The sequence below is a fragment of the Rhea pennata genome, chromosome 4 (genome assembly GCF_028389875.1).
Source record: "Rhea pennata isolate bPtePen1 chromosome 4, bPtePen1.pri, whole genome shotgun sequence".
Lineage (NCBI taxonomy): Eukaryota > Metazoa > Chordata > Aves > Rheiformes > Rheidae > Rhea > Rhea pennata.
The window spans coordinates 13,744,939-13,769,582 of record NC_084666.1 but is presented as its reverse complement, the minus strand read 5'-3'; the positions used below and the strand labels follow the sequence as shown (position 1 = coordinate 13,769,582).

Here is a 24,644-nt window from a genome sequence, read left to right as displayed (position 1 = left end):
GAAGTTGAGCCAATGATTACTATAAAAAGATAAAACATGTCAAAATCCTCCGATCACCTCACTTACTCTAGTGAAGGTTCTTCTGAACTACAAAACTGCATGCATTTCCTTCCTCGGTGGATGATACATTAATAATTTGCATCAATCAGAAAGGGAGATGCAAGTAGCAAAGATTACACTGAATATACACAGGAAAAAAAACAAGGAAGCTAAGCAAATCTGAATTATTTGCTTTCATATTTAAATTAATAAACTCATTTCTGAATTAGCCATGGCACAGGGCAAAGAAATTAGAGGCATCTCACTAGATGACTGCTTCAGACAGTGTAATTTCTTGGCAAATGCATCTTATGAAAGTCATCTCCTAGGGAACTGTATCCTCAGTCACTGAAGTTTCTATTTCAGACACTACACTGCCCATTACTGTGCTACATGAGGATGTCACAACCTTTCAGTGTGTTCATCTCTATGAAATTCTAGTGAGGTAACACATTATTTATCATACCCATGTAAAAAAATGAAGTCTAGAGACACAGAGAAACTAAGCAACTTGTTCAAATATACACACAGAGTCCGGCAGTCAGCTCTGAGGCACAGCTCTTCCAAGCTGTGAGTGACTCATAGGCTACCCCCCTTCACTCAGATTAGATAAAACAGCACTGGAGATGCTCTGCCTATCTGAGACCAAAGGCAAGTATATTTGATGCAAGCATAAAGAGTATTTGCATCCCAGTGTCACCTCCAGACCCCTACTTCTATCAGCTATCATAGTAGCTGAGGTCTTCAAAAATCGCTTCAGGTAAGTACTGCAACGGTGTTAGGTATATGGGTAGCAAACACATAGTGGTTAAGTTGGCACCTGAAAAGGAATAAGGTCCTGGTAACTTCAGGTAATAAGGTTTTTCCACAGCACTGAACTTCGGGCGTCAAGGAGTGCTGCCCTCTACTACACATCCCTCTGACTAGTGAGGAAAGAAGACTCCTTCTGGAAATGATTCAGAGCAGGATACCAACTAACATCTTCTCACAGATGACTAACATCTGAAGTTGGACTGTCCAAAGGCTCCCCTGCGGCCCTGCAACCAAGAGTCACCTTGACAATAACCAGACAGACACCAGGAGTGCTTCCACAGCCACCACCTCTGCACTACAGGGCTGCACTCCGGGGCAGAGATGCCCAAGGCAACTAGTTCAGAGGTCATTAAAGGTGCAGATCCACAGTCAGGTATAGGTGGTCAAGCTCTAGACTTTTTGCACACTGAGATTATGGAGCAAGGCCCACCACTATCCTGGGAGCCATCTGGAATTTGTTAGGTGGGTCTATATGTCAGGTAACAATCCTGAGGGGATGCCTCTAGATCCAGACTGCTTCATTTCCTCTGCTTCCCTCACCAAATCAGAGCCCAGGTAAAACCGGGGGACAACTATCGCCCTGCCCACCTGCACACCATGCCCTTGGAGTCCTGGGAACCCAACAGGCTGAGAACAACCAGACAGAGAGTTAAACACGTACCTGTCATTCCCAGACATGCAGTCTCCTTTTGAAGCCACAGATTATCATTAACAACCTAAAGTTAACACAGAAGAAAGCAATTATAAAATAGAACTGTATTCATAAATTTCTAATATGGCTTAGTTGAACTCTTAAACCGGATTTATGCTTTATAAATAGACTGAATTCTGTTCTACAAAGCCTGAAGTTTCCCAAAAATTAACTAGAGGAAGAGACACAACACTAGTCTTGAGGACCACCCCCCCCAGTTTGTCAAGAAGTATGGGGCAGTGCTGTCTCTTACTATGAGTATGTACATGTCTTTGGGGCTCAAAAAGCATTTACAATTCAGATGATCAGGCTGTGACTTCTCACAACAGTGGAACAGAAGTGTTTGCCATGAAGTATTAGTTTGCTCTCATAAAATAACTCATTTTTGGCATTTTCAGCTACAGAACGGAGGACACAGGAAAATCCAGTCACGAGCAGTCAGGAGGAATCTGTCCACATTGGATGACGGAAATCACGTCTACTACAATTAGCCTCATTTTTTCTTAGAAGCATTACCTGTATCCCTTGAAAGAGATCAGGGGCTAAAAACTGTAGCTTATTAGCCAATTTATGACAGACTCCTGACCCAGACCATAGAAATCATTACAGAAACCATACCTCTTAAACTTAAGAAACTAGTATTTTTAAGATCCCCTAGCTTAATCACCATTGTTTTGATCAGAACAGTAGTAGTCATACAAGCAAGTTTTCATTTAATAAAAATGTCTCCTGTGAGAGCAGATACACGGTTATGAATGGGAGCTGATTAACATCTAGCTTCTAACTCTGCTGAGTAACATGTCCAGGACTTGTAATTTGTTTGCTCTCACACACTGCATGTGCGCAACGTTAAGCACTCTATCAACACACCACTGCTCAAACAGCAAGTTACAGGCAATTTTATTCTTTCTCTTCTTGGGAAAGTTATTACTATAGCTTTAGTTAACCTTGTGTGAAAACAGTTCTTAGTTTGAATAGGGCATTTGCTCCCCAAGCAAGGAAAATACAAGAAATTTGGATGTACCAGGAGCCCAGCATTTTAAGCAGATACTGCTCTGGAAAGCAAGCATATATAGCTAGATGAGAAGTAGCTCTTCCAGAGGGGGAAAAAAAGACAGAAAAACTGAACATAAAAAGGAAAATTCAGCGCAGTGTAAACACCACTGATACACAGCTCTACAAGACCCCAGGCACTGAGCTCCTCACTGGCTGCTAGCTGCAAATCTTCACACATCTAGCTGTACAATTCTTTCTGTATTCCCAAATTTGTATAGAAACAGCATTATGCCAAAGATTTCTAACTCTAGAAATTTCCAGAACAGTCTCCAGCCTTCTTCTCATTAAGAAAACATGTACCAGTATGACTAAACCGATGTAATTACACTAGTATAAATCCCGATACACACACAAAACAATAGGACTGCCTATTACAGTAAGCATTAATGTAAATCCTGTTTATAAATGTAAATACAACTCTTCTGTATTGTATCAGTACATATACAAATGCGAACAGTTTCTTTGTAAAAGAGACTGTAATAAAACTAGACAAATAGTGCCGCAAGCATGCATAAAGGTATGCAGAAAATGAGGCCTGCTAACTAACAAGCTCTGTTTCCAGCCTCCTAGGAAATTAGTGTACAAATGACTATTGATTTCCACAGAATCCAGGTATTCATTCATCCATGGTGTTACAACAGTTCTTGCATAAAAATCTACAGTGTTTGCATGCCCACGTGTCCCAACTACAAATGACGTTACTACACTCCCTGTTTTTGCTTCTGCATCATCTGACACTCAGTTCTGAAGAGTCTACCCTGGAAAATGCAGACTTGATGTTCTGCACAATTCTTGCACCCGGAGCATGTCTGTAACAGCACGAGGAGCTCCACATTGACAAACAGGGGGTCCAGTGCCAACTCTGCAGGCCAACGTTTCATCACACTTGGAAAGTAATTAACTTAGCGCAGTGAAACTGCAAGCATTTTCCCAAGTTTTTATTAATTTATCTTTTTATTGAAAAAACAATTTTTTCCCCCAGCAATAATATTTCCTGTTGTTTAAGTCTTTTAATACTCACAGGACAAAATAATTGTTCTTAACTACCTCCCTCACCCCGGCCACACAGTCTCAGGTATTCTCCACCCAGGCAAAACTAAACAAAACAAAAGTATGTCATAGTACCAAGAAAGCTAGATAAGTACCTACACACAGAGAAAGAAAGACAAAGGCCAGCCATATCTTAACTCATCTAACGGCATTGCTAGTAGCAGTCTGGCACCAGTGGGTGAGAGTACTGTGGCTAGATAAATCGAATACATCTACGCAGGAGGAAGAACGGCTAGCCGGAGCCACCGTGAGGATGCGCTACCCTGAACCATGATTTCAGGTGATTTCCCGACTCCATCCCTGGTGCAAGGTAGCTGGTGCCTAGGAAGCATCCCAGAGGCCTGCTGGGGTTACAGACACACCAGCACATTCAGCAGGGACTCAGAAGCGCAGGCACGCAGTTAACTACGTGGCTGAATTTCCGGAGCAGGCTTTGCAATGTTTTCGGCCTGGGCTCATCCACGAGCCCGGGGCCGAGTCTAGCGCCGGGGACACGGGCGGCTCCAGCGCGGCGGCCGCAGCGCCGGGCAGCGGCGCTCGCGCGGTGCCTGGCGCCGCCACGGGCGCAGCCGGCCCGGGGGCGCAGCCGGAGGACACCCAGGACACCCGGGGTGGGGGGCGGCCCGCCCCCGCCGTCGTGGGGCGCGCCCAGAGCGCCCCCAGCCCGCGACGGCCCCGGCTCCGCACGGCCGCGGCTCTGCTCAGGGCCCCGAACCGCGGCCGAGCCGAACCGCCCGGGTCCCGGCCAGCCGGGGCCTCCGCGGCCGCCGCGGGGCGCCGGGGACGCGCGGCGGGCGACACCTTACCGCAGCCGCCGCCGTCCCGCGGGGCTCCGCGGCGCCGCCCCGCGCGGGCGCGGAGGGCCCGCCGGGCAGCAGCGCCAGCAGCGCGGCCGCCAGCAGCCGCGCGGGCGCGGAGCGCGGCTCCGGGGCCATGGCGGCGGCGGCGGGGCCCTGCGCGGGCGCCCGGGGCGCCGCGGCCGCTTTGCAGGCGCTGCCCCGCGCGCGGCTGGGCCGCGGCCGCGGCATCCATCCGCCGCCGGTCTCCTCCCACCGCGGCGAGGGCGGGGGGCCGGGACGGGGCCGCGGTACCTCCCCGCGCCGGGCGGGGCGCGGCGGGGCGGCCCGGGCCCATGGAGGCGGCGGCGGCGGCCTCGGCCTGCCTGCGCGCCGTGGGGCTGCAGCTGTGGGTGCGCGCCCCGCGGGTGCTGCCCGCGCTGCTGGCGCCCGCGGCGCTGCTGGGGCTGCTGCTGGGGGCCGCGGCCGCCGCGCTGCTCTGCCGCTGCGCGCTGGGGCCGCGGCGGCGCAGAGAGGTACGGGCCGGCGGGCGGCGGGCTCGGCCTCCCCGTCCGCCTCCCGGCGCGGCGCGGCGCGGCGCGGAGCGGCCCGCGTTTGCCGGGGCGGGAGCGCACGAACGGGCCAAGGGCGGTGGCTGCGGCGCGGGGCGCGGGGAGCGCGGGCGCGGCAGCAGCGCGGTTCTGACGTGCCTGCTCGAAACCTGACCCCCCGCACAACCCGCGTCCTCGGGAGCGATGAGCCCGCAGGAATTCGGGGTAACTCCGGGTGAACCCGACGGCAGGCGGGGAACCGCGCAATTCCTGACCTTGCTCTGTTTGGATTGATTTTACTATTTCCTTCCTTTCAGAATTTATTGAAACAGAGTAAAACAGCTTGACTCAAAAGCGAGACTGCTTTAAGTGTATGTATCCCGAGTATTACCCTGCTCGCCTGTGACCCTTAAAACAGGCTGGGCTGGCCCACAACTTGTCACTCACAGTCATCGCTTCTTGTAGAAGGCTGTGTTGCTTTGGGGGGGATAATGGAAGATGTATCCTGTTCGCAGAAGCTTCATGGGATAATTGAAGATAACCACAAATTTCTGTTCCAAAAACAGTAAGAGCAATCCAGTTTCCAAAGCACTGAAATGAACAGAGCAACCAGAAATATTAATGCACATAGCTAACTGCTACCCCTGCATACCTGAAAATATATAAAATAGAGTGTACTTACTAGCAGGGGTTTCTAAAACACATCACTTTTGTTAATATATACTTGTCCTGCTGTTTTAAGGAATAAGGTTGATGGTTTGTATGTCGTTATTATACAGAATGTTTGTGGACTCCATAATTACTGACACTTTTCTGTAGAATTACACTGCACAGGTACATTTGCTGGGAACTGTTGTTGACTTCTGCTTCTTTCTTGGTGTACATCAGATTTAGTCCCACATACTGTTGGATTAACTGGATGCAGCAATGGCTGGCATTGGGACAGCTGGGAAATTCAGAGCCCTTCAGGATGCTCTGTCAATGTCCGATGGGTAGTTGATACCATTTGTTTTTTAACTACCTTTAACTATTACACCTTTTTTGAGCTGTACCAGGTCTGCAACATGTACATATGTGCTAGTGTTGGTCATCATTAAGTGTGACACAAGAGAAGAATCCTCTTGCTTCAGACTGCTTTTAAGTAGGAGGTTTGAAACTCTGTTTGAAGCCATGCAATTCAATTCAATTCAATTGATTCAGTTGCTCATTTTCCCTACCTTAATAGGTGTATCTGTATTGTACTGTCACTACCGACTCAATATATCCATGTACAGTTTTATCCTTTGTTCGTTTATGTCAGTAGGGGATGGAAGCTGTCAGTTGTTTCTGATCCAGATCTTTAGATGCATTTAGGTGCTTGAATGCTGTTAAAATCAATACTGCTACCGTAAGAGAGTTGTTTATTTTGAAAGAAAAATAACTGCCCGCTGGTGCAAACAGAACACACTGCAGGGCTGGTAGATTGTATCCAGTGTGTCTGATTTCATAAATGCAGGCACATCTATCTACCTTAGGTTGCCTGGGTCCATTCCTTTCACGTATTGTCTGCTCCACCCGTGCTATACAGCAGGCGTACCTGCAGGTAGAGCAGTCACTGAACCACCAGCTTTACATATTGGAAGTAAAAGCAGTGACAGTTTACCTGAATATGCCCTGTTGCTTCATAAGCAGTTGAGTTATTCTTGTACCATGGTAAGCCATCCACATCTCTGACTCAGCCCCAACTAATCACTGTTACATAGACAACCTGAATCTGTAGGACTGGGATGCTTGCAGTTAAGCGTTGGGTGATCTGTACCTAGGACACACCAGAAGAGTTTCTAGAAGAAACCTTTACAGTGTGCAACTTCAGTGTAGTGCACTGTTACACATTCCTGCTGATAGTATTAGTTATGGTGTTGCCTAGAAGCTCCTGTGACCATTTGGGTTCAAGCTTGTCTCATGATATTTTGGTAAATTAGCTTGATGAATTGTTACTGGAATTACAATTAAACTTAGTTTTATTCAACATTTTTTCCTTAATGAGCTAAAAGATTAGTAAAATCGGTTGCAGATCAATAGCACTTTAATCACATTCACAGATACTTGGAAGTTGTTGCAAAAATAAGGGACAGAAAAACAAAGGAAGGTGATGGGATTAGAAATATTAGCAGAAAAAAATAATCCTAGAAAAATGTAACCCTGTAAAGTGATACTGATGGAGATATACAAAGGAGTATAAGTGTGTTGTGATGAAGTATGAACATTCAGAGAGTTAGGACAAGCAAAGCAAAGCCTTTCTTTGGAATGACTATGGTGTGGTGGTACCACAGTGAATCCGATGTGGTTGCTTCCATAACTCCTGGTCACTTAGCCTAAATTTTGTGAACTTCTAGTTTGGGACAAATTAAGTGACAAGAATTTTAAGGAAGGCTTATAGCCGTTCTTAAGTCTTTTAGTAGATTTTTAGGAAACAGAGTCTTCAGTTTACCCAGTCCTGGAGTCTAGCCCAAGAAGGTGATACATTATTGAGCAACTAAGTTCCAGAGATACAACAGAGGCAAGTTACAAAGAAATTAATCTATTCAAAGGCTAGGCGGTTCTTTACTTAGTTCTTTATTTTCTGACAAAATGAACTGCTTTTTATACCAGGTGATAAATAATTCAAGGAGAATCTTTCCCTAAGATGGTTACATGCATATGGCTGCAGCCATATCATTAGACTGCATGAAAAAGTAGTTAGTAGAATGCAAAGCTGAATAAGAAAAGAAAAAAAATCAGTCAAATCAGTCTGTCCATCATCCTTTCCCTTGTTAAAAAAAATTCCTTGAGATGCAGTGATTTCTTAGTCAAGGTTTGGATGCCTTGACTAACATTGTTATTAGTTGGTCTATGCCAGTGCACAGGGACAAGCATGTTACAGTTCATGGCCTTACTAGATGTTGTGTATTTGGTAGAGAAACAAAGCCCAGTTATATTCATTTTTGGGGGGGGGGGGTGGAAAAGAAGAAGGTGAATACTTTGTGACGATTATTTGTTCCTGACAGTTCATCGTATTTTCCAAAATTATCTTTTTCAACCAACATTTAACTTTTTCAGGGTAGAGACATGAGTGTATGCAGGCTGCTGTCGGAGATGCTTCAGGGGAATATACATTCTCTGTGTTGCATGTGTTGCATGTTGTTTTTCTTTCTCTTGGACTTCCAGAAGGACGATTCCCAGAGACTTCTGGAAGGCTTCAACCCTGATGAGAAAGGGCATACACTCACAAAAAGTGAAACAGAGCCCGATACCTCAAAAGAGGAAATGGTGTCGGAGGTAAAGTTATGTTGTAGTGGTGGATGTCCATTTTGCTTTAAGCAGTAATCAGCACGTTCCTGACTTTGTCCGAAGTATCTTGATTTTAGTGGGCTTGGAATTGGGACCTTAAAAGGCATTCAAAAAATGTTAAAAGGGCGGGGGGGAGAGAAAAAGAAAGAAAAAGAGCATTGGTAGCTGCTTGGGAATGCAACAATTTGTGGCATTAATTCACCGTATGGATTCCATTTCATTTGGCTCTTTGTGGGTATTTTAGTAAAGATCCTGAGTTCTCTCAATTAGTGTTTTGATACTTTCTGGAAAAATCTTTATAAAGAAAAATATTTTGACAAAATAGAATCTTTCGTTTGAAACTGGAAAAAGAAAAAAGCTAGAATGTGAAACCTCCTAAAACTTGGTTTTAAACATTCTGTTACTCACAGCCAACCTTTCAATAAGACACGTGTAGCCTAACAAAACAAAGCTGATTATCCCCTTATTCCAGTGCATAGAGCAGCGGATAGGAAAGAGGAAAAGAAGAAAGTCAGATTATGTATAACAGCAAATTGTATGAAAAGAATGCATTATCTATAAAATGTTATTTGGAATTATAGAAGTTCTTCCTGGAAAAAATGATGACTGTTTTTTTTTTTTTTAATATATTGTTTCTGTATTTAAATTGAAAGCCAGAATTTATAGTTAGGATGGTATCTATCCAGCTAATTTCTATTATTAAGGTAATTTAAATCTCCCATGTGAAATCTTTAGGTGATGTTGAAGGGGGAAAGAAAGGGAATGCAAATATTCTGTGAATGCCAGCTACTGTTCATTTTCACTTACAGGAGTAAAACTGTTTTGGAGTCATAATAATGGATAGGGAGAACTGCAGTTCTCTTTTCTGGTTTTCATACTCTGACCTGAATGAGTCTTACATAGCTTTTGTTGCCAAGCCTGAAACAGTCAGTTTTCAGTAAAAATTTCTAAGTTATGTAACTAGAAGGAGCACATGGTACTTATAGCAAACAACTGTCAAGCCTACTGCTGTTCTTAAAATTTAAAGTAGTTTTCTGTTCTTTTTCTGTACAGGAAGATGAGTCTCCTCTGAGCAGTAACATCACAGCGTTTGCATTAAAGGCAAAAGTCATCTATCCAATCAATCAGAAATTTAGGGTAAGGTTTTAGACTTTATTTGCAGAAACTAAAATCATTTTGTGTCAGTATAAATTGCAGAGTTAAGAATTACTGGAAGAGTTGCTGTCAATCTGCTTAACAGGGAGTGTTATTTATTAATAAGCCATTGACTCAGGCTTTATTCTATGCAGTGTCAGCTGCTTTCGTTCCCCCCCCCCCCCCAAACCTTCAGCACTTTATATTGTGTCCAGTCAATTTTCACTGCAGTCAAGAGACTCTGTTCTTTCCATTGACATTAGTGGAAGTTGGTTCTGTCCAAGGAGGCCTAACAAACCCAAGGTTCTGTCCTTCAGTAAGGAAATGTTTTTACAAGAAACACAGAAACTTCTCACTATGATGAACTTAAATTTATGTGGAAACATTTTAGCTGTGTACTAATTTTTTGCATGAAAGCAAGCACAGTAAATTGATAAGCCATTTAGCTCCTTATTGTGTTGTGTTAATTAACCTTGGTAAATTTTCTTTGACTCTAGCCGTTGGCAGATGGCTCATCCAATCCATCTTTGCACGAGAATCCAAAGCAGGCTGTTCTGCCTAATCAGGTAATGGAGACATCCACTTCGGGCAGCCTGAGCTCCCTCAGCCAGGGAGACAAGGAGGACTGCAGCTCCTCCACGACAATTCACTCCTCTGCCAGCGACGACAGATTTCAGGCTCGGACTTTCCTCAAGGTGACCCACTTCCCCGAAGTGCTGACTTGCGAGAGGTAACCAGTTGTGTTTGGTCATTTCCTGCTGTGCCCTGGTGGTTTTTCCAGACAACCACTAAAGGTCTGGCATAAACAGATGACTAGGGTTGAAATGCTTCATATTATATATTAAAAAACAGGTTATGAAATTTTGGCAATCAGAACTTATGCAAAAGGAGTCTCATAAACATGTATCTTTGATATGGAGATCTCTTTTTACCCAGACAGTATCATTGCTACATAACTAATTATGAAAGAATAATAACTCCAAGTTTAATACTGCTGCAAGGTATTGACTGTTTTATGCAAGTGCTGAACCATAGAATCTTTAGGGTTCTCAGCTCACGTGCTGGATGCTGAACCTATATTGCTCTACAGGGACCAGAGTCATCTACATCATATAAAATTAAGTTATACAACAGGTGTCTCAGGGACAGCAAATACCAGCAGTCTGTTCTCCCAATTTTAATAGGAACTACTTAAATAATATTGTAGGAAAGCTTGCTCTCTCAGATAGATTGGCGATGAGCACATTGAGCTAAACCAAATGGACTATCAGTTTTGATTTTCATTTAGCCACATAATGGTAAGGTACCCCTAGGTGAATATGTCTGTATTCTCATTCGCAAAAAAAAAAAAAAAAAAAAAAAAAAAAAAGGCAATTATATTTAAGTCACTGTGGGGTTGAGGGAGTACTAGCAGTGAAAAATGGTTTCAAAATGTCCACTCTTATTATAGCTATTTTAATTTAAAGCTTTCTTTTCCCTTTATTGTAGCCATTCATGCCTGTATTTATCCTGGCTTTTTCTAAAGGGAACTGCATCTTCAGTATTGTTAAAGCATTATCTCATTTTGCTTACCTTATATAGAAATATTTTATTTGAAAGAGAAAGAAATGTGAAGATAAATGGCTGTTATTCTGGGAACATTGCTTTTAGGAAAATTTATCAAATAAAAGAAATACATGGTGTTGCCCTTTATGTAACTGTCATCCAGACTGACATTAACGATTTTGTAATCTTTGTTTTAGTTTTGATGTTAAGCTCTGCCTCTGCAGTCTTCTTTTAAAAGATATTATGCTTCTTGATACTGAACTCAGAAAAGAAAAGCATGTGGTAGGTACTCATATCTCATTTATAGCTATTTGATTTGGACATCTTAGTTGAATATCAATTTAGGAAATAACATAAACAACTGGCTAGCTGGAAAGTACTGTAGCAGAGCTATATTTCTACAGTATTCTCTTTAATTTTTCTTATTCTCTGTATCTGAGGTTCATACAGGAGTAACCCTGTGAAATATAATGGCCTGTGAAATCAAGAGGTCAGACTGGATGATGCTACAGTTTGGTTTTAAACCTCACTGCATAGGATAGCCTATAGCACTCAGTATTCATTAAAAAACGATAAATATTTAATAATTAGTTTGTTTTAATGACGATGCTTATGCAATTTAACTCCAAAGGCAGTGTGCTCTTTGAATAATGTGAATAATTGAAAATAAAAAACTGAATCAGTACTACAGTGGTAAATACAATAGCCCTGATTTTGCAGGACAGAGAAATTAAGGCACCCCTGTAAGTCGTAGGAAGCTATCTGCGTCAATTCACAGCGTGCAAACATGACAGGAAAGAAAAAAAAAACAAAAATGGATTTATGCAATTAGAACAACAGAACACCTAGACAGGGAAATTGTTTATAATAAGTAAGTAATGATGGAGACAGAAATATTGTCATTACTGAGTTTTAGCTCAGGTAATCAATATCTGAACATAAAGCGTATAGCTTTCTCCTTTTCAGACCTCTCTTTACTGGTCATTTCTAATATAATTTGTTGAATGCACTGAGAATATTTCAAGGGGTGAGGTTTTCTGAACAAATTTCTACACGTCTCGGAAGAGGAAGTGTGAAAATAACCTGGAAAGCCACTTCTGATCTGATTGGTTTTGATCCCTCAGCTTATGTAGTCATTAATAGAAGAAGAGAAGAACTTGAGATCAGACACTAGAAAGTAGTAACTTCACTAGGGAAGATCGAACTTGATCTCAAAGTTAATCGTCAACTTATAGGTGAAGGTAAAGTCACAACATGGTGATGTAATCACAGAAACACTAAGAAAATAAGCAGTTAACACACTTCGTGGGCCACCAGAAATCACCACAAAAGGCAGGTGACTGACTGTTAGCTGAAGCTTTCAATAACTGGGTTTTTATGTTTATTAGCAGTGAACAAGGGGGAAAAAAAACCTTTCAGCCTAGAGGATAGTTTCTTATTTTTCCACTCTGCTTTCTCAGGCTTGAGAGTCAATCTTTCTTAGGGTCAGTTCTAGGAAAAGGAAATATTCCATTCCTTCAGTGTTTTCTGAATTCTGATGCTTTATTTTTCTATGGTTTGTGGTATCATGATGTTGTATGTTCAAAAACTGCCAAATTCCCGTGCACAACATTGTCAAGGGAGATCCAAAACACGACAATGTTACTGTATTTCTCTTCTACAGAGCTCTCTAGCTAACACATGATAACATATATTTAATGATAACATATTTTCCAGATTTTGCTCAGCTCAAATGTTGGCTTGGAGAATCTTCTTTTACATAAATATGTTTTTTTTTTGCTTTTACATAAAATATGTTCAAAACCAGGCAACTTCATGATCATTGTTTTCATGTACACAAGTAACAGACAGGCTGCTGTTACGTTTCACACGTCTTTATGTTCACATTGGAGAACATGACAACAGTTAGTAATGAAGTGACTCATCTTTACACTGACACTCTAAAAGAGGCAAGGGGATTAGGCAAGGGAGAAGAGACTAATTGAAAATTAACGGAGGGTTCAAAAATATCTTTTGGCAGAAACTAGTATTGCAATTAAAAAAAAAAAATCGACTGGAAAATAGTGTACTTTTGTGAGAGAAAGTAGCCAGAAAGTGAGATGAATACTTTTTTATACAGTTTGTATATAAAAATGTTTGATACTTCATTAGTTGGCAGACTACTGTTGAAATCATAGTAAACTATCTCTTAACAACTTTCAGCTTAGGTGTTCATTAAGTTTTAGAAACATTAGGCTTTAATCAATTTGTGTATTTTCCAGTAAAGGTCAGTTTCAAATTTGTCAGTTTTATTAGATATATGTGTGATTATGTCATTGTCCTTGTTAGAACATAACACAATCTTCCCGTACTCTTACTGAAGACAAAGCCAAAGGATTTTTCATAACAAAGTACTGCAGAATTGTTAATGATGTTCCTGTTCTTTTACTTACGATTCACTATATTCTCATTGATTGACTTAAAGCAACAGAAGTTATCACAAAGATGTTTTTATGATCTTCAGTAGGCACTTATCCTGTTTTTTTCTTTCCTTCTGAATAGATTTTTATTCAGATTCTCAAAATATACCTCACAGACTTCTATGATAAAAAGAAGATTACGGATGATTTGTTCAAGAAAATCCTTTTAATTCAGGAAAATGTAAGTGGCTGGGGTTTTGGGGGGTTAGTATTTCAGAAAACAGAAAATAAGAATTAATTCCACCAATTGGTGCAAGCAGACACAACGGGCTGTCAGTCTCTCCTGGTCTTTTATACAGCAATGTCATTTGAGGGCTGTTTCAGAATTCAAGCGAAGGTACCTGCTCGTTAGCTGCTTCTCTCTAGTATCCACGTTTCCTCCCTGTTGTTGTCTGAGGCGATCAGGACAGTGCTGTTTCTAATCTAGTAGGAACAGAAGTATTTTGTGGTTGAATCCACTCAAGAAGACAATGTTCCAACCCTATTCACTCACAATTAATGACTTCTCATTATCAGGTCTTTGTCCAGGCCCATGTATCGTGATTAATAACAACATAGCTGGAAATAAAAGTCTTGGATTTCCTCCTGGCACTGTATCAAGGGAAAATATGCTTTTCTTTGTCCCTTTTTCTTCCATCTACTTTTACCAAAATCAATTTTCCACCTCTGAACTAGAAGATAAACGTTTACAGTCACTGTATATTTTGGATAGAGTTAGAATATTATTTTTAAGATTGCTAGAAGATTTTCAAATCAGAATCGTAAAAAAGTCTAAGCTGAAAGGCACCCCTGGAGATCAACCTTCTGTTGAAAGAGGGGCCTTAGATAATGTTTTCCAGTGCCCTGTCAGGCCAAGTCTGATATTTCCATCATTTCTCTAGGCAACCTATTCCAATATTTAATCATTCTCACAGTAAAGATTTTTTTTCTTATATTTAGATGGAATTTAAAACTTGGACATTAAATTAGAGCCCATCGGCTTTTTTTGTGCATTCTCACAGCTTGTAAATTAACGTTGGAAATCTCTCTGATTTTACCCAATATTTTACATTAGATTGGATTTTGCTGTAAGACCACTTCACTGCCATGAATCCTCATGTTTAGTATTTAAGTTAATATTATTTACTAAGTAAAAAGTAAGATATGGTGTGTATATCCCTCTGATAGACTTTTTTTCTGACATTTTTTTAATGACCTTAAACTACAAATGCTGAAGTAATATAGTTTAGGCATCTTTCCCAATATAACCTAACTCTCAATAAACTTGGCAGCATGTGTCTCTTCATGCAGCTGAGGCCACTGCAAGGTAAAGACTACATCTTCTTTATTAGATGCAGTCAGTGCCAAAATTGTCCAGTCGTTAGTGTGTTTAATCTCCAATTTGGTAATCTAGCATTCCGACATTCCATGTTCTGTAGTAAAAGGCTTGGAAACACGATGGCCTTAAGGTTGGGATATCGCCTAGTGGGAAAGACTGGTTATGAATCCCATCTAAAAGAGAAGTTAATAATACGCAAACATATTAGCATTGCAAAACATTGCATATAATCCTGCTTTGGCAGGACAGAGGATTATATGATTTATTGTGGACAGTGTTTTCCTCTTAATTCTGCATTGTAGGAAGAATGCATGGGATTTTGATGAAATTGTTTGTGAAGCTTGTCCAAATCTGGTTACATTTCCTTAAGACATAAGGTATTTAGTTAATTCATTGGTGAACAGAATTGTGTGATATTAAATAAATATCTGTTACAGAAGGCATGTTTGAGCAAAAAGAGTCATCCGCTTCAGTACCAAACTACTAAATAAGGGCTGAGGACTAGTATTTATTGATACTATTAGCTCTGAAAACATCATCCTGGCTTCAAAAGCCTGGACTGAGAAGCCATAAAAACTTACATAATCACTTAGCGCACAATTTGTTCCTTACAAGCATTACAGGTATATTTATCTATGTATGTTAGCACTCTGCAGGAAACACAATCTGAAAATTGTATCTGGATACTTAGCTGTTCTTATAAACGCAGCGTGTATACTCATAACTACCATTTAAAGATGGGTTGCATGCATTAAAATATTTATTTAGATTCAAAGGATTAGCAATATGAAAGCCCATGAATCAGTATTTATTAAAACTTTAATTCATTGGAGATGGTACTTGATTGTACTCGCATACTGGATAAACTGAAGTAGAGATAGAACTATTTATAGTAATTCAGAGATACCCTATACATATAGTCATGTGTTTTCTTTCCTTGCTGCAGGAAATGCATTACCCAGAGACAAACTTCCTGAACACTGTTGTTCAGTTTCCTTGACTGTGAGCCAGACTTGACATACAAAGTCACTCCAGAATTTAGAAGTGAACTTACCAACTGTATGGCAGTGCATTTGTACCTATTATTAGAACATGTTCTCTTTACAAAAAGGGATAATGGTGTGTGTTTTTCTGTGTAACAAATTGCTTATTTTTTCTCCAGGATTTTGAAGAATTACAGAAACAACTTGACTCTAGACTTCAGAATACTGAGATGTCAGGAGCCCATAATTCTGAGTACCAGACCCTAGAAGACTTAGAAAGAAAAGAAAGAGAATATTCTGAGCACATAATAGATAATGTAACTTTCTAATTTTTCTGTTCTAAAATTTTAATGTTGTTCTTTTGATGAGATATGTTTTCTTTTGTTTTTTACTGTTGGGTTGACTAGTCCACAGTTAGTATTTTAGATGTGCATGGGTCCTGAAAACAGTTTTTACATTGCTCTAGCAAAGTATTTGCAACTCCCTTTGGGAGCCAACATTTTTCATATAAACACTATTTCAGCATGCTGAGCCTATAGCTGACAAATGTGTATTGCTGTAAGGTGCATTTCAAGCCTGAATTTTGTAGTCTGACTTTTAGGAATTTTGTCACAGCATTGTGCTTTCTTCCCTACATTTGTATTCACATAACACTTAGCTTCCAATACTCCATAATTAAGAGAATAATATGATAATATAAAACTTTTACAGCTGAAATAATTACTAATGAAATAATTACAGTATGACCTTTTAGTATGATTTGCACATTTGCTTTAGCAAAAGCTTTGCTGTAGCAGCTTTGCGCATTATACTATGTTTACTTAGTTTTTGATTGGTCAGGATTGGCCAAACATACCACTTAATGATTATGTGCCATCAACACGTGCCATTATAAATAGTATCTGGATATAGTTTTGCAAAATGTTCAGTATAACTAATACTGAAAGCTGTCTGTAATCTCAGTGACTTGTATGTTATAGCATAATGAAATATTAGATGATTAATGAGGGGAAATGGTTTGTGGTTTGATTCTTATTCCACAGATGGAAGCTTTCTGGAAGCAGGCTGACAAAGCCCAGCAATTTCTTTTGGATCAGTCAAAATGCTCAGGTGCCACAGCAGCAAAGATAACTATGGATCTGACTGAGAGGATGATTGCAGTAGAAGAGTTATTAAGTGAATCACAGGATTTACATGCAATGGTAATGTACAAAAACAAAGAAGTTGAGAGTTATTTAGTCGATCTAAACACAAAACATTATGCAAATATGATTTGTCAGTCCTGTATCATGAATGACAGAGTGCTTCAACTATTCTTTCAGCTTTGTTGCAAAGACCTTATAAAGTTTATAAACTTCATAAAGGCTCATAAGAGTAAACTCTTCACTTGAATTCTAATTCTTAAAATACAGTTTAGGCAGGCATGTTCGGAAGAAGTGATGTGCACAATGTTAATGTAGTCAGTGAGCTAGCAGCAAGAGTGCTAGACCTAATGATGAAGAGAACCATTTTGCTGAGCATTAGGAAATTCTTTTCTTTCAGAGTATTTATTCCAGTTTACCTGAGCAACCATAATTTAAATTAAGAATTTTCAGTTGAGGGTGATTCTTTGTCTCCTGTGTTAACTGGAATTAAAAACCCACAGCATCTCTTAGGAACATAGTCTTTAGAGGACAAATGTTTATAAATGCATCAGCATTTTGCTTTTCATTGTGATATATCTAACAGATCCTTAGGCCAGATCTGTATTTACTTTTTGGATACTGAAAGAGGTGCCTGAAACGTATAGATCAACAATACAAACAATATGGCCCACTGCATTTGTTAGTGACTTGGAGAATAAATGAATAGCTAATTTCATTTTTGCTTACTAATAGAAGATATGGTAATTATTAGCTTATTAGTTTTGCAGTAGAACAGCGCATATGAAGATAAGTCTTTGCAGTTGATCACACCCGACTTGCACTGAGCTACCATACAGGAGCATCTCTCAGATGGGAGAATTTTGAATGGTGTGTTTGGACACAAGATGTAATGATTTTCCTACCCAAAGTCACTACTGTGACACTTGCATCTCATTACAAAAGTCACCAGCTGTGTGTATCTCCATTAACCTGGGTAGCTGTGCTTGCTTTACAGGCTAGCGTCTTTGTTTAAAGCAGTTCCAGTTTAGGCAAGGAGATCTCATTCCTTATTGCAGTCCTGGAATTCTCCTCTACTAGCATAGTGGAAACTGCTAGGCCACGTGCAATTATACTCATTTTAAATACATTCACTGAACTCTACCATGTGTTTGGAGGAATTCCAGCAGTGTCAAAAATCAGACATCTGTCCTCATTTTCAAATTAAGGCATACAATAGGGTAGTGTATAGGGTCTTAAAAGTTAGCGAAGGGTCCACATGAAGGACCTGGAGGTTCATGTCCTTCATGTGGTCCCTTTGCCAGTTTTTCCCCCTTGAGTATTTATGTTTTTTTTCCTCCGTTACTGTCTTCCTGATTGCTACAAATAATGAAGAATATTAATAGCTTTAGATTAACTCCTATCCTGATGCAAATGAACACAAAATTGACCCCACTGCCATGCCATACAGGTCCAGAGTTTCAGAAATATTTACATGTATGAAACTTGTCTTGAGAAACATCCTTTCTAAATTGTTTTGTGACCAAGCAAGCTAATGAAAGGATGAGCATAACCTAAGACCTATACGTAGTTTCTACATGTAGTTTTCTTATTTGCTTTCAGGACATTCAGGAAAGGTTATTTAACTGGGAGCTTATGATAAAAGTGATCGATTCACTGAAGTCATATATACCGGAAGAGTGCAAATGTAGATTAAATACGGTATCAAATATTTTAGACCATTTAACTGTAAAGAATAATCTCTCAGTCCGACAAAAAGAAGAGCTTTTAACAGACCTGCACAAGGCCTTCTGGGAACAACTCACATGTTTCAGTAATGGTAAGTATTTTAGACAAGAACTCGTAAGGTAACTAACAGGGGTATACATTCTCACATTTGTATAAAGTTATGGTTTGGGCCATATTTATTATCTGAAGAATAACCAAAAACACACACAGTTGGAGTGCAATATTTTCACCTAAGAGAGTCAATATAGATTGACCTTGGTTGGGAGCTCCTGAATGCTGCAGTTGTACTATGCCTATAATTCACACACAGAACACAAAGCCAGACAGAATCCGTACTCCTAGGAAACAAACAGGGAAGTAGTAAAGAATCAAGTAGTGTATAAAAATAACAGTTGCTACATTTATTCAAATTACATTTTTATTAGACTTTCTTACACTTCCAAGGCGTTTTCAAACATTTTGCCAGTGAATCATCAGCCCATGAATAAGCACAATCGATTAACCTGGAGAATGAGTAACGTGTGGTGCTATAATACTGTACTATAGTTAAAGCAGCTCAGTGTGGTTGCAGAACAACAGCCAACTATTCATTTGCATTCTCCCTTAGTAGCTATTGTGGAAAGTGAAGTACTAATCTAACTATGGGGGGGAAACAAACAGAGCTCTTGAATGCAAAGGCAATACAAAATGGAGAAGTGGCAGAACACTGATGACCAATTCCACCCTGCAGCACACAGTCTGGATAGTGGACTCACAGACTTAAGTCACCTGGAGCAAAAAGGTGGATAAGGAAGGAAGGACTGAGCTCCAAATATTTTGTGATACTAGGACAAAAATCAGAGGGACTTTGAAACCTTGTGCTGCAGGTTCTTGGAGGAGTCACTTAGAAACCCCAGTATGGCTACAGACCAGTTTAATCTGAACCAGGGCTTCTCTGGACCTGTTCTCCCACCAAGTATTCTTTCCTATCCTTGCAGTAGCATTGGCATATTGCAATTAGACAGTGAGCCACTTCTAGACCTCCCCTAAGGTGCAGGGCAAGGGAGGTAAGGTGGGTGGGAATCTGCTTCTTGCAGTAATTCACCACCATTGCATGAAGAGCAGCATCTGTGAAAGGAAGGGTACAGGATAGTAATGATCCAGAAATTGATAGACTCAAGTGTTGTGTAACAGCATGAAACTTCCTATCTAAAAAGGCCATCAGGATAAGAATCAGCTTTGAAATTCTGCATGGTAATTACTTGGCTCTTTCCCCTCACTCACAGATTTCTGTGAGCTTAGGTTGTGTGACAATAGCAGATGCTGCATTTTCCCTGTGGAGTTACAGCATCTGATCACTAACGGTTTATGTTCCAGAATGTGTCCAGCAAAGTAAAGACCTGATCCTGAAACAGCTGGAGTACCGTGCAAAAAAGAGAGAAGAGTTCAAACACAGACAGAAGGCTGAACAAGGGAGCCTCCTCAGTAAAACTTTTCATACTGAAGATTTTCATGATTTTCTTAAGGTGAGCACGTAAAGACTTATTTTCACTGTTCTATCAGTTTGTAAGGCCAAAGCTGCTTCAGATTCCTCCAGATCATATCAAATTGGGATTTGGGGTCCTCCTGAGAATCATGTGCAGTAGCAGGAGGAGGAAAGGGGAAGAGACCCTATCATCTAGGCTTGCCTAGAGGCCTTTCCTCCCATGTTGCAATTGTGATGCTGCAACCAAATGCCAAAGGGCATTTGTTAACTGTAGGTTGGATGTTTTGTAGAAAACATCCTTTACTCATATGTTGCACATTTGGTTTAAAGTAGGAAATCTATGGCCTGTGTTGCAGAAAAGAGTAGATTATTTTGATCTAATTGCCTTTTTTATGAGTGAGATTACTGAGGCTTAGAAGACTTAAATATCACATAAGCAGAGGGAAAACTAATTTTGAGTGCTGGCAGGATATCTTAGAGAAGGTCTGCAAGATATCATTTGATAAGGTATCCAATGACCAATGTAATGTTTTCTTGGCCACATTTTCTATAGAACTGTTAGTGTTCAAAATGTATATACTAAAATCAGTTCTAACTAGTAAACGCTGACCGGCAGAACTTCTAAAACAGCTGAGAACTACAAACTCAAGAAAAAAAGAAGCCTCAATTTTCATGAAAAGAAATACTTTAAAGTGCTTATATCAGGCAGCATTAAACTTTTGTTGAAATCTAATAGCTCAGATTAATTGCTCTATGAGAAGACTTAGGTTCCTAATGTAGCTAACTGTCAAAGTTTGTTAATACCAATGCTTCAATTTTGTGTTGCAGGCCAAGTTCTTTATATTACATTGTATGAATTAGATAATACAATTACTGTTCTTTTACTGCAACACCTATCTGGTATAGTTTAGTTCAGAAAGCCTTTCGGTACCATATATGAACAAACAGAAAAGATTCCAGGCACTTTAATACAATGCATTTTACTACTTTGGCTTTTCATGTTTTCCTGAGACAGATAATTTTATAATCCATTTTTGTATCCATTGAGCACTTGTGAATTTTTTATTTGTGCACATCATAAGATTCTTGAACATCTCAACTTTGTTAAATGAAGCTTAAAAAATTTCTGTTAAGATCTCTGCCCTACAAAGTTTAGGTCACACAGCTTTGTGTAAAAGATGCTCTATTCTATATCATTGAGAAAGCTGACAAATATGCTTAGTTGAACTGTAGAATAATAATTTACCTATTACAGGTTGAGTGGGAATTGGGAGATGTGACAGTTTGCACTTTATGATGCAATACAGAACATAAGTGATTCTTAATATTATGAAATGTCTGTGTGCAAGTGAAGAAAAGCCAACATGGAGAAACCCTTTTGGCCTAGAGCAGATGGGACCTTGAATCCAGAGGCTCTTTGGAGGGAGGGGGGAACATGTATGCATCATCCCATGATTTAACTTAAATAGTCAAATAATTGTTTGCAAAAATAATTCCTTCAGCAGAGAGGAGCAGTCTTCAGTCTGGCCCAGGGTTTCATAGCTAGACCAGCAGTGGAGGAGTTGACCTAAAGCCTCATCATTAGCCCAGAGCTTTTCCCATCTACAATTCTGACTTCTCCTCGCTGCCTCGAAAGGCTGTACCACCCTGGTAGCAGCCTGCACAGTAACTGACCTTTCTGCTGAATTTTAAGTAGCTGACAATTAGGGAGATGGTTCTTGCTTCACAGCCATTTCTTCTGAGCACAAGTTGGATAGTAATGATTTCATTGCTATAATTCAGATTTTTGCATGAAAGAATGGCCTAGATAAAGGTTAGAGTCCCTGTATCATGGTGTCTCCTTCATCTGTTTCCACTGTTGGAAATGGGACATTTTGATTTTTTTTTTTTTTTTTACTAACAGAATGTAGGAGTGATCTAGGGAAGCACATGAGCCAAGAAGTACTAAAGTTACAGTAAGTCTTGCTCAGCCCAGCCCCTGCAGACATACAAGTTACAACAAGTCAGTCAAATTCCATGGTAAACTATGATTTCATGGTAAGAGCAAACTTTAAAGTCTACCTCTAGAAGAATAACTTGTGCACAAAGAGTTTTAAGAGCACCTTTGTGTTCTTTAGAAGTGCTCTATTCACAGATCCAGCAATGAAAGCTAGAGCAACCATGCAAGAGGGCACTCACAATTTAAGTGTCTTCAAAACATGGATTATTTGTTTACAGGATTCCTTATTAGTCTATAAAATGAGATGGTTTTAGTTCATAAAGTTCAGTCTTCCCTTATAGCCCAAATATGCCCAGATTAAATTGATAAAGGCAAGTTTTATGTCTTTCTGAGTTACAGCACATATTAGCATTTAGATTATTATTGTGATGTTACAGTTGGGTCAGTGAATCACAAAAAACTGAATGCAGTGTTTTCAGCTGTTCATATAGACCTGTGTATTTCTCTTAGGCTTACCAGGAGCTCTTAGAGAAGCATCAGCAGATACAGTGGGACCTGGAAGAGGAGGATGACTGTGAGAGCGCGGAGGCTGTTACTGATCTCTACAAGGTGCCACTTCCAATTATATGTTTTAACTACTAAAATGAATTCCAAAAATCCTCTAATTTCATTACACAAGTAAGGTATCTTGGGTGGAATTGAAGGAGAGATTTTGTGAAAGAATGTGGCAGTCCTAGGAAACTAAGGTGGCAAACCAGTAGATAGACAGAAGGATAGTCTTCCATATAGCTTGCCAACACACAGTGTTTCTCAACTTTGCATTAGTCAGAAAACATCCAGATGATCTGCCAAAACATGCTGCCTATGTGGCTGATGAGGCTGCAGTAATGTTGACAGCATACTATATCCAGCCTTACTATCAGGATTATAAAAATTTTCATTTATGTAGCATAGTTCTCTCTTCTGCACCATGTTAGGATGATTGTATTCTTAGTTAGCTTCACTACATCTCTAAAAATAGTTCTCATCTTTTTTCCTCTCAGGGAAATTGTTTTGACACTGGTTAGTTCCCTGAAATAAGTTCAGATCTTGGATAAAGTAATATTTTTACACTTCTTAATCTTACTGATTTGGAAAATATGTAGTGGCTTCATGCTTTTGCATCATCTTCAATTATTTTCTTCTGTGCGCACACAGAGAAAAGTTAAATGATCTATCTGATGAAGCACAAAGCTGTAGCCAGAAGTGACCTTTAATTAGGCTGGAACTAATCACTTTCAGCTCAACAGGATCTTTGTCATGATAATTATGGCCACATTGGACATTATGGAAACTTGCAGTTCCCATCACCTCAGGATAAGATACCCACACAATCTTAATTAGCAAAAGTTGCTTGACAGTGCATTTATTCTGCTTTAGAAAAGTTTGGCACTTTTTCAAATTCAACTGAAAAAAAGAAAAAATAGACTGGAGTCACTGTCTTTAGAAGAAATACTTTTGAAATAGTTTTTGAAATAAGATTATGTAATACTGCAGGCAACTGAGTGTTTGAGAAAACTGCAGTTTTAGAGAGAGGAGAAATTTGCATGGAGGGCTATACTTGTGAATCTGAGAAGGTTTTGTAAGAGCTGTATAATAAAAGCCAACTTGTTTGCTGATACTAGTGTGCACAGTCCACTCTCTGGAGCTACCAAGTTCTTCTCTACCCCTTTCCTCATTTCATGGAAAGTCTGTGGAGACCAAACAGTTGTTGCCCCTGCACAGCTCCACTTCATTTGTGAAATTACCTTGCTTTTTTTTTTTTTTTTTTTTAAAAAAAATTGTGCACTCTGCTTTACTGACACTTGGACCAGACTGAAAATCCTATTTCTTTCAGCAGAGTGTTCAGCTCAGCCTTCTTTTCTATTAAAGAAAAACTGGTGTGAGTGAATTAAGTGTTTCCAGATCTGCCAAGTTGCTGGGAGAGTTGCAGAGACTTGAACTCTGCCAATTTACCCAAGTTTAAGCCATTATATTCCATATTAAAACTGCTCCCTTTTTTATAGATCCATACAAACACAGGCAAACATGAAAAACTGCAACAAATTCTGCAATCCATCTGGCATCTAATGGATGAGGATCCACAAATTTAATTTCCACCTGGTTTTACAGTAATTTTTATTGTGATATTTAACACAATGAAAAAAATGCACTTTCTTCTTTTAGCCCTGAATATAGATACTACAGACTATTTTAGAAGAACAAATTGCTGTTCTGTATACTTTGTAAGCAGCACAAGCTAGAAAGCCAGGAAAGCACAAGTCAGTATAGCCTCACCTTAGAGAGGCAGGGCTTTTCTGACTTCTGCAGCTGAGGGAAGCGGTTGTAAATTTTGTCCCTTACCTGGAGCACAGAAACAAAAACAGGTTTTGCCCTTAATGACAAATCTACTAATTGCATCTCAGTCACAGTGCCATCACTTCTCGTTCTGCTCCACCATGCTTTCAGAGGGAATGTGTACAGTGGAAAAGCAGAAGCCTTTCCCTGGACAGCAGGGCTGCACCTCTTTGCTTGGTTTTCCCAAGTTCTACTAGGGAAAAGCTGCTGCTACCAGTGGTGAAAACAAGATACCCATGGGAAAGAAAAGATACTTCACACTGCGGGCAG

At 40.1% G+C, this 24,644-nt stretch overlaps 2 protein-coding genes across 4 annotated transcripts in view; one reads left to right on the top strand and one right to left on the bottom strand.

Annotated features, from left to right (window-relative positions):
- The window catches only part of EVC2 (EvC ciliary complex subunit 2), a 79,171-nt gene extending 74,659 nt beyond the window's left edge, over window positions 1–4,512 (bottom strand). For all 3 annotated transcript variants that reach the window (XM_062575326.1, XM_062575328.1, XM_062575327.1), the window contains exons 1-2: window positions 4,456–4,512; window positions 1,514–1,568 (exon numbers count right to left, since the gene is read on the bottom strand). In XM_062575326.1, coding sequence (XP_062431310.1) covers window positions 1,514–1,520 — 7 coding nt within the window. In that variant the 5' untranslated portion in view covers window positions 1,521–1,568; window positions 4,456–4,512. The remainder of the gene's footprint in view (window positions 1–1,513; window positions 1,569–4,455) is intronic.
- Window positions 4,513–4,781: 269 nt separating this feature from the next.
- EVC (EvC ciliary complex subunit 1) overlaps window positions 4,782–24,644 on the top strand; it is a 53,190-nt gene continuing 33,327 nt past the window's right edge. Inside the window, exons 1-11 of the mRNA XM_062574499.1 lie at window positions 4,782–4,961; window positions 8,163–8,273; window positions 9,339–9,422; window positions 9,917–10,149; window positions 11,162–11,246; window positions 13,506–13,604; window positions 15,904–16,041; window positions 16,768–16,926; window positions 18,469–18,685; window positions 19,951–20,099; window positions 22,509–22,607. Coding sequence (XP_062430483.1) covers window positions 4,782–4,961; window positions 8,163–8,273; window positions 9,339–9,422; window positions 9,917–10,149; window positions 11,162–11,246; window positions 13,506–13,604; window positions 15,904–16,041; window positions 16,768–16,926; window positions 18,469–18,685; window positions 19,951–20,099; window positions 22,509–22,607 — 1,554 coding nt within the window. The remainder of the gene's footprint in view (window positions 4,962–8,162; window positions 8,274–9,338; window positions 9,423–9,916; window positions 10,150–11,161; window positions 11,247–13,505; window positions 13,605–15,903; window positions 16,042–16,767; window positions 16,927–18,468; window positions 18,686–19,950; window positions 20,100–22,508; window positions 22,608–24,644) is intronic.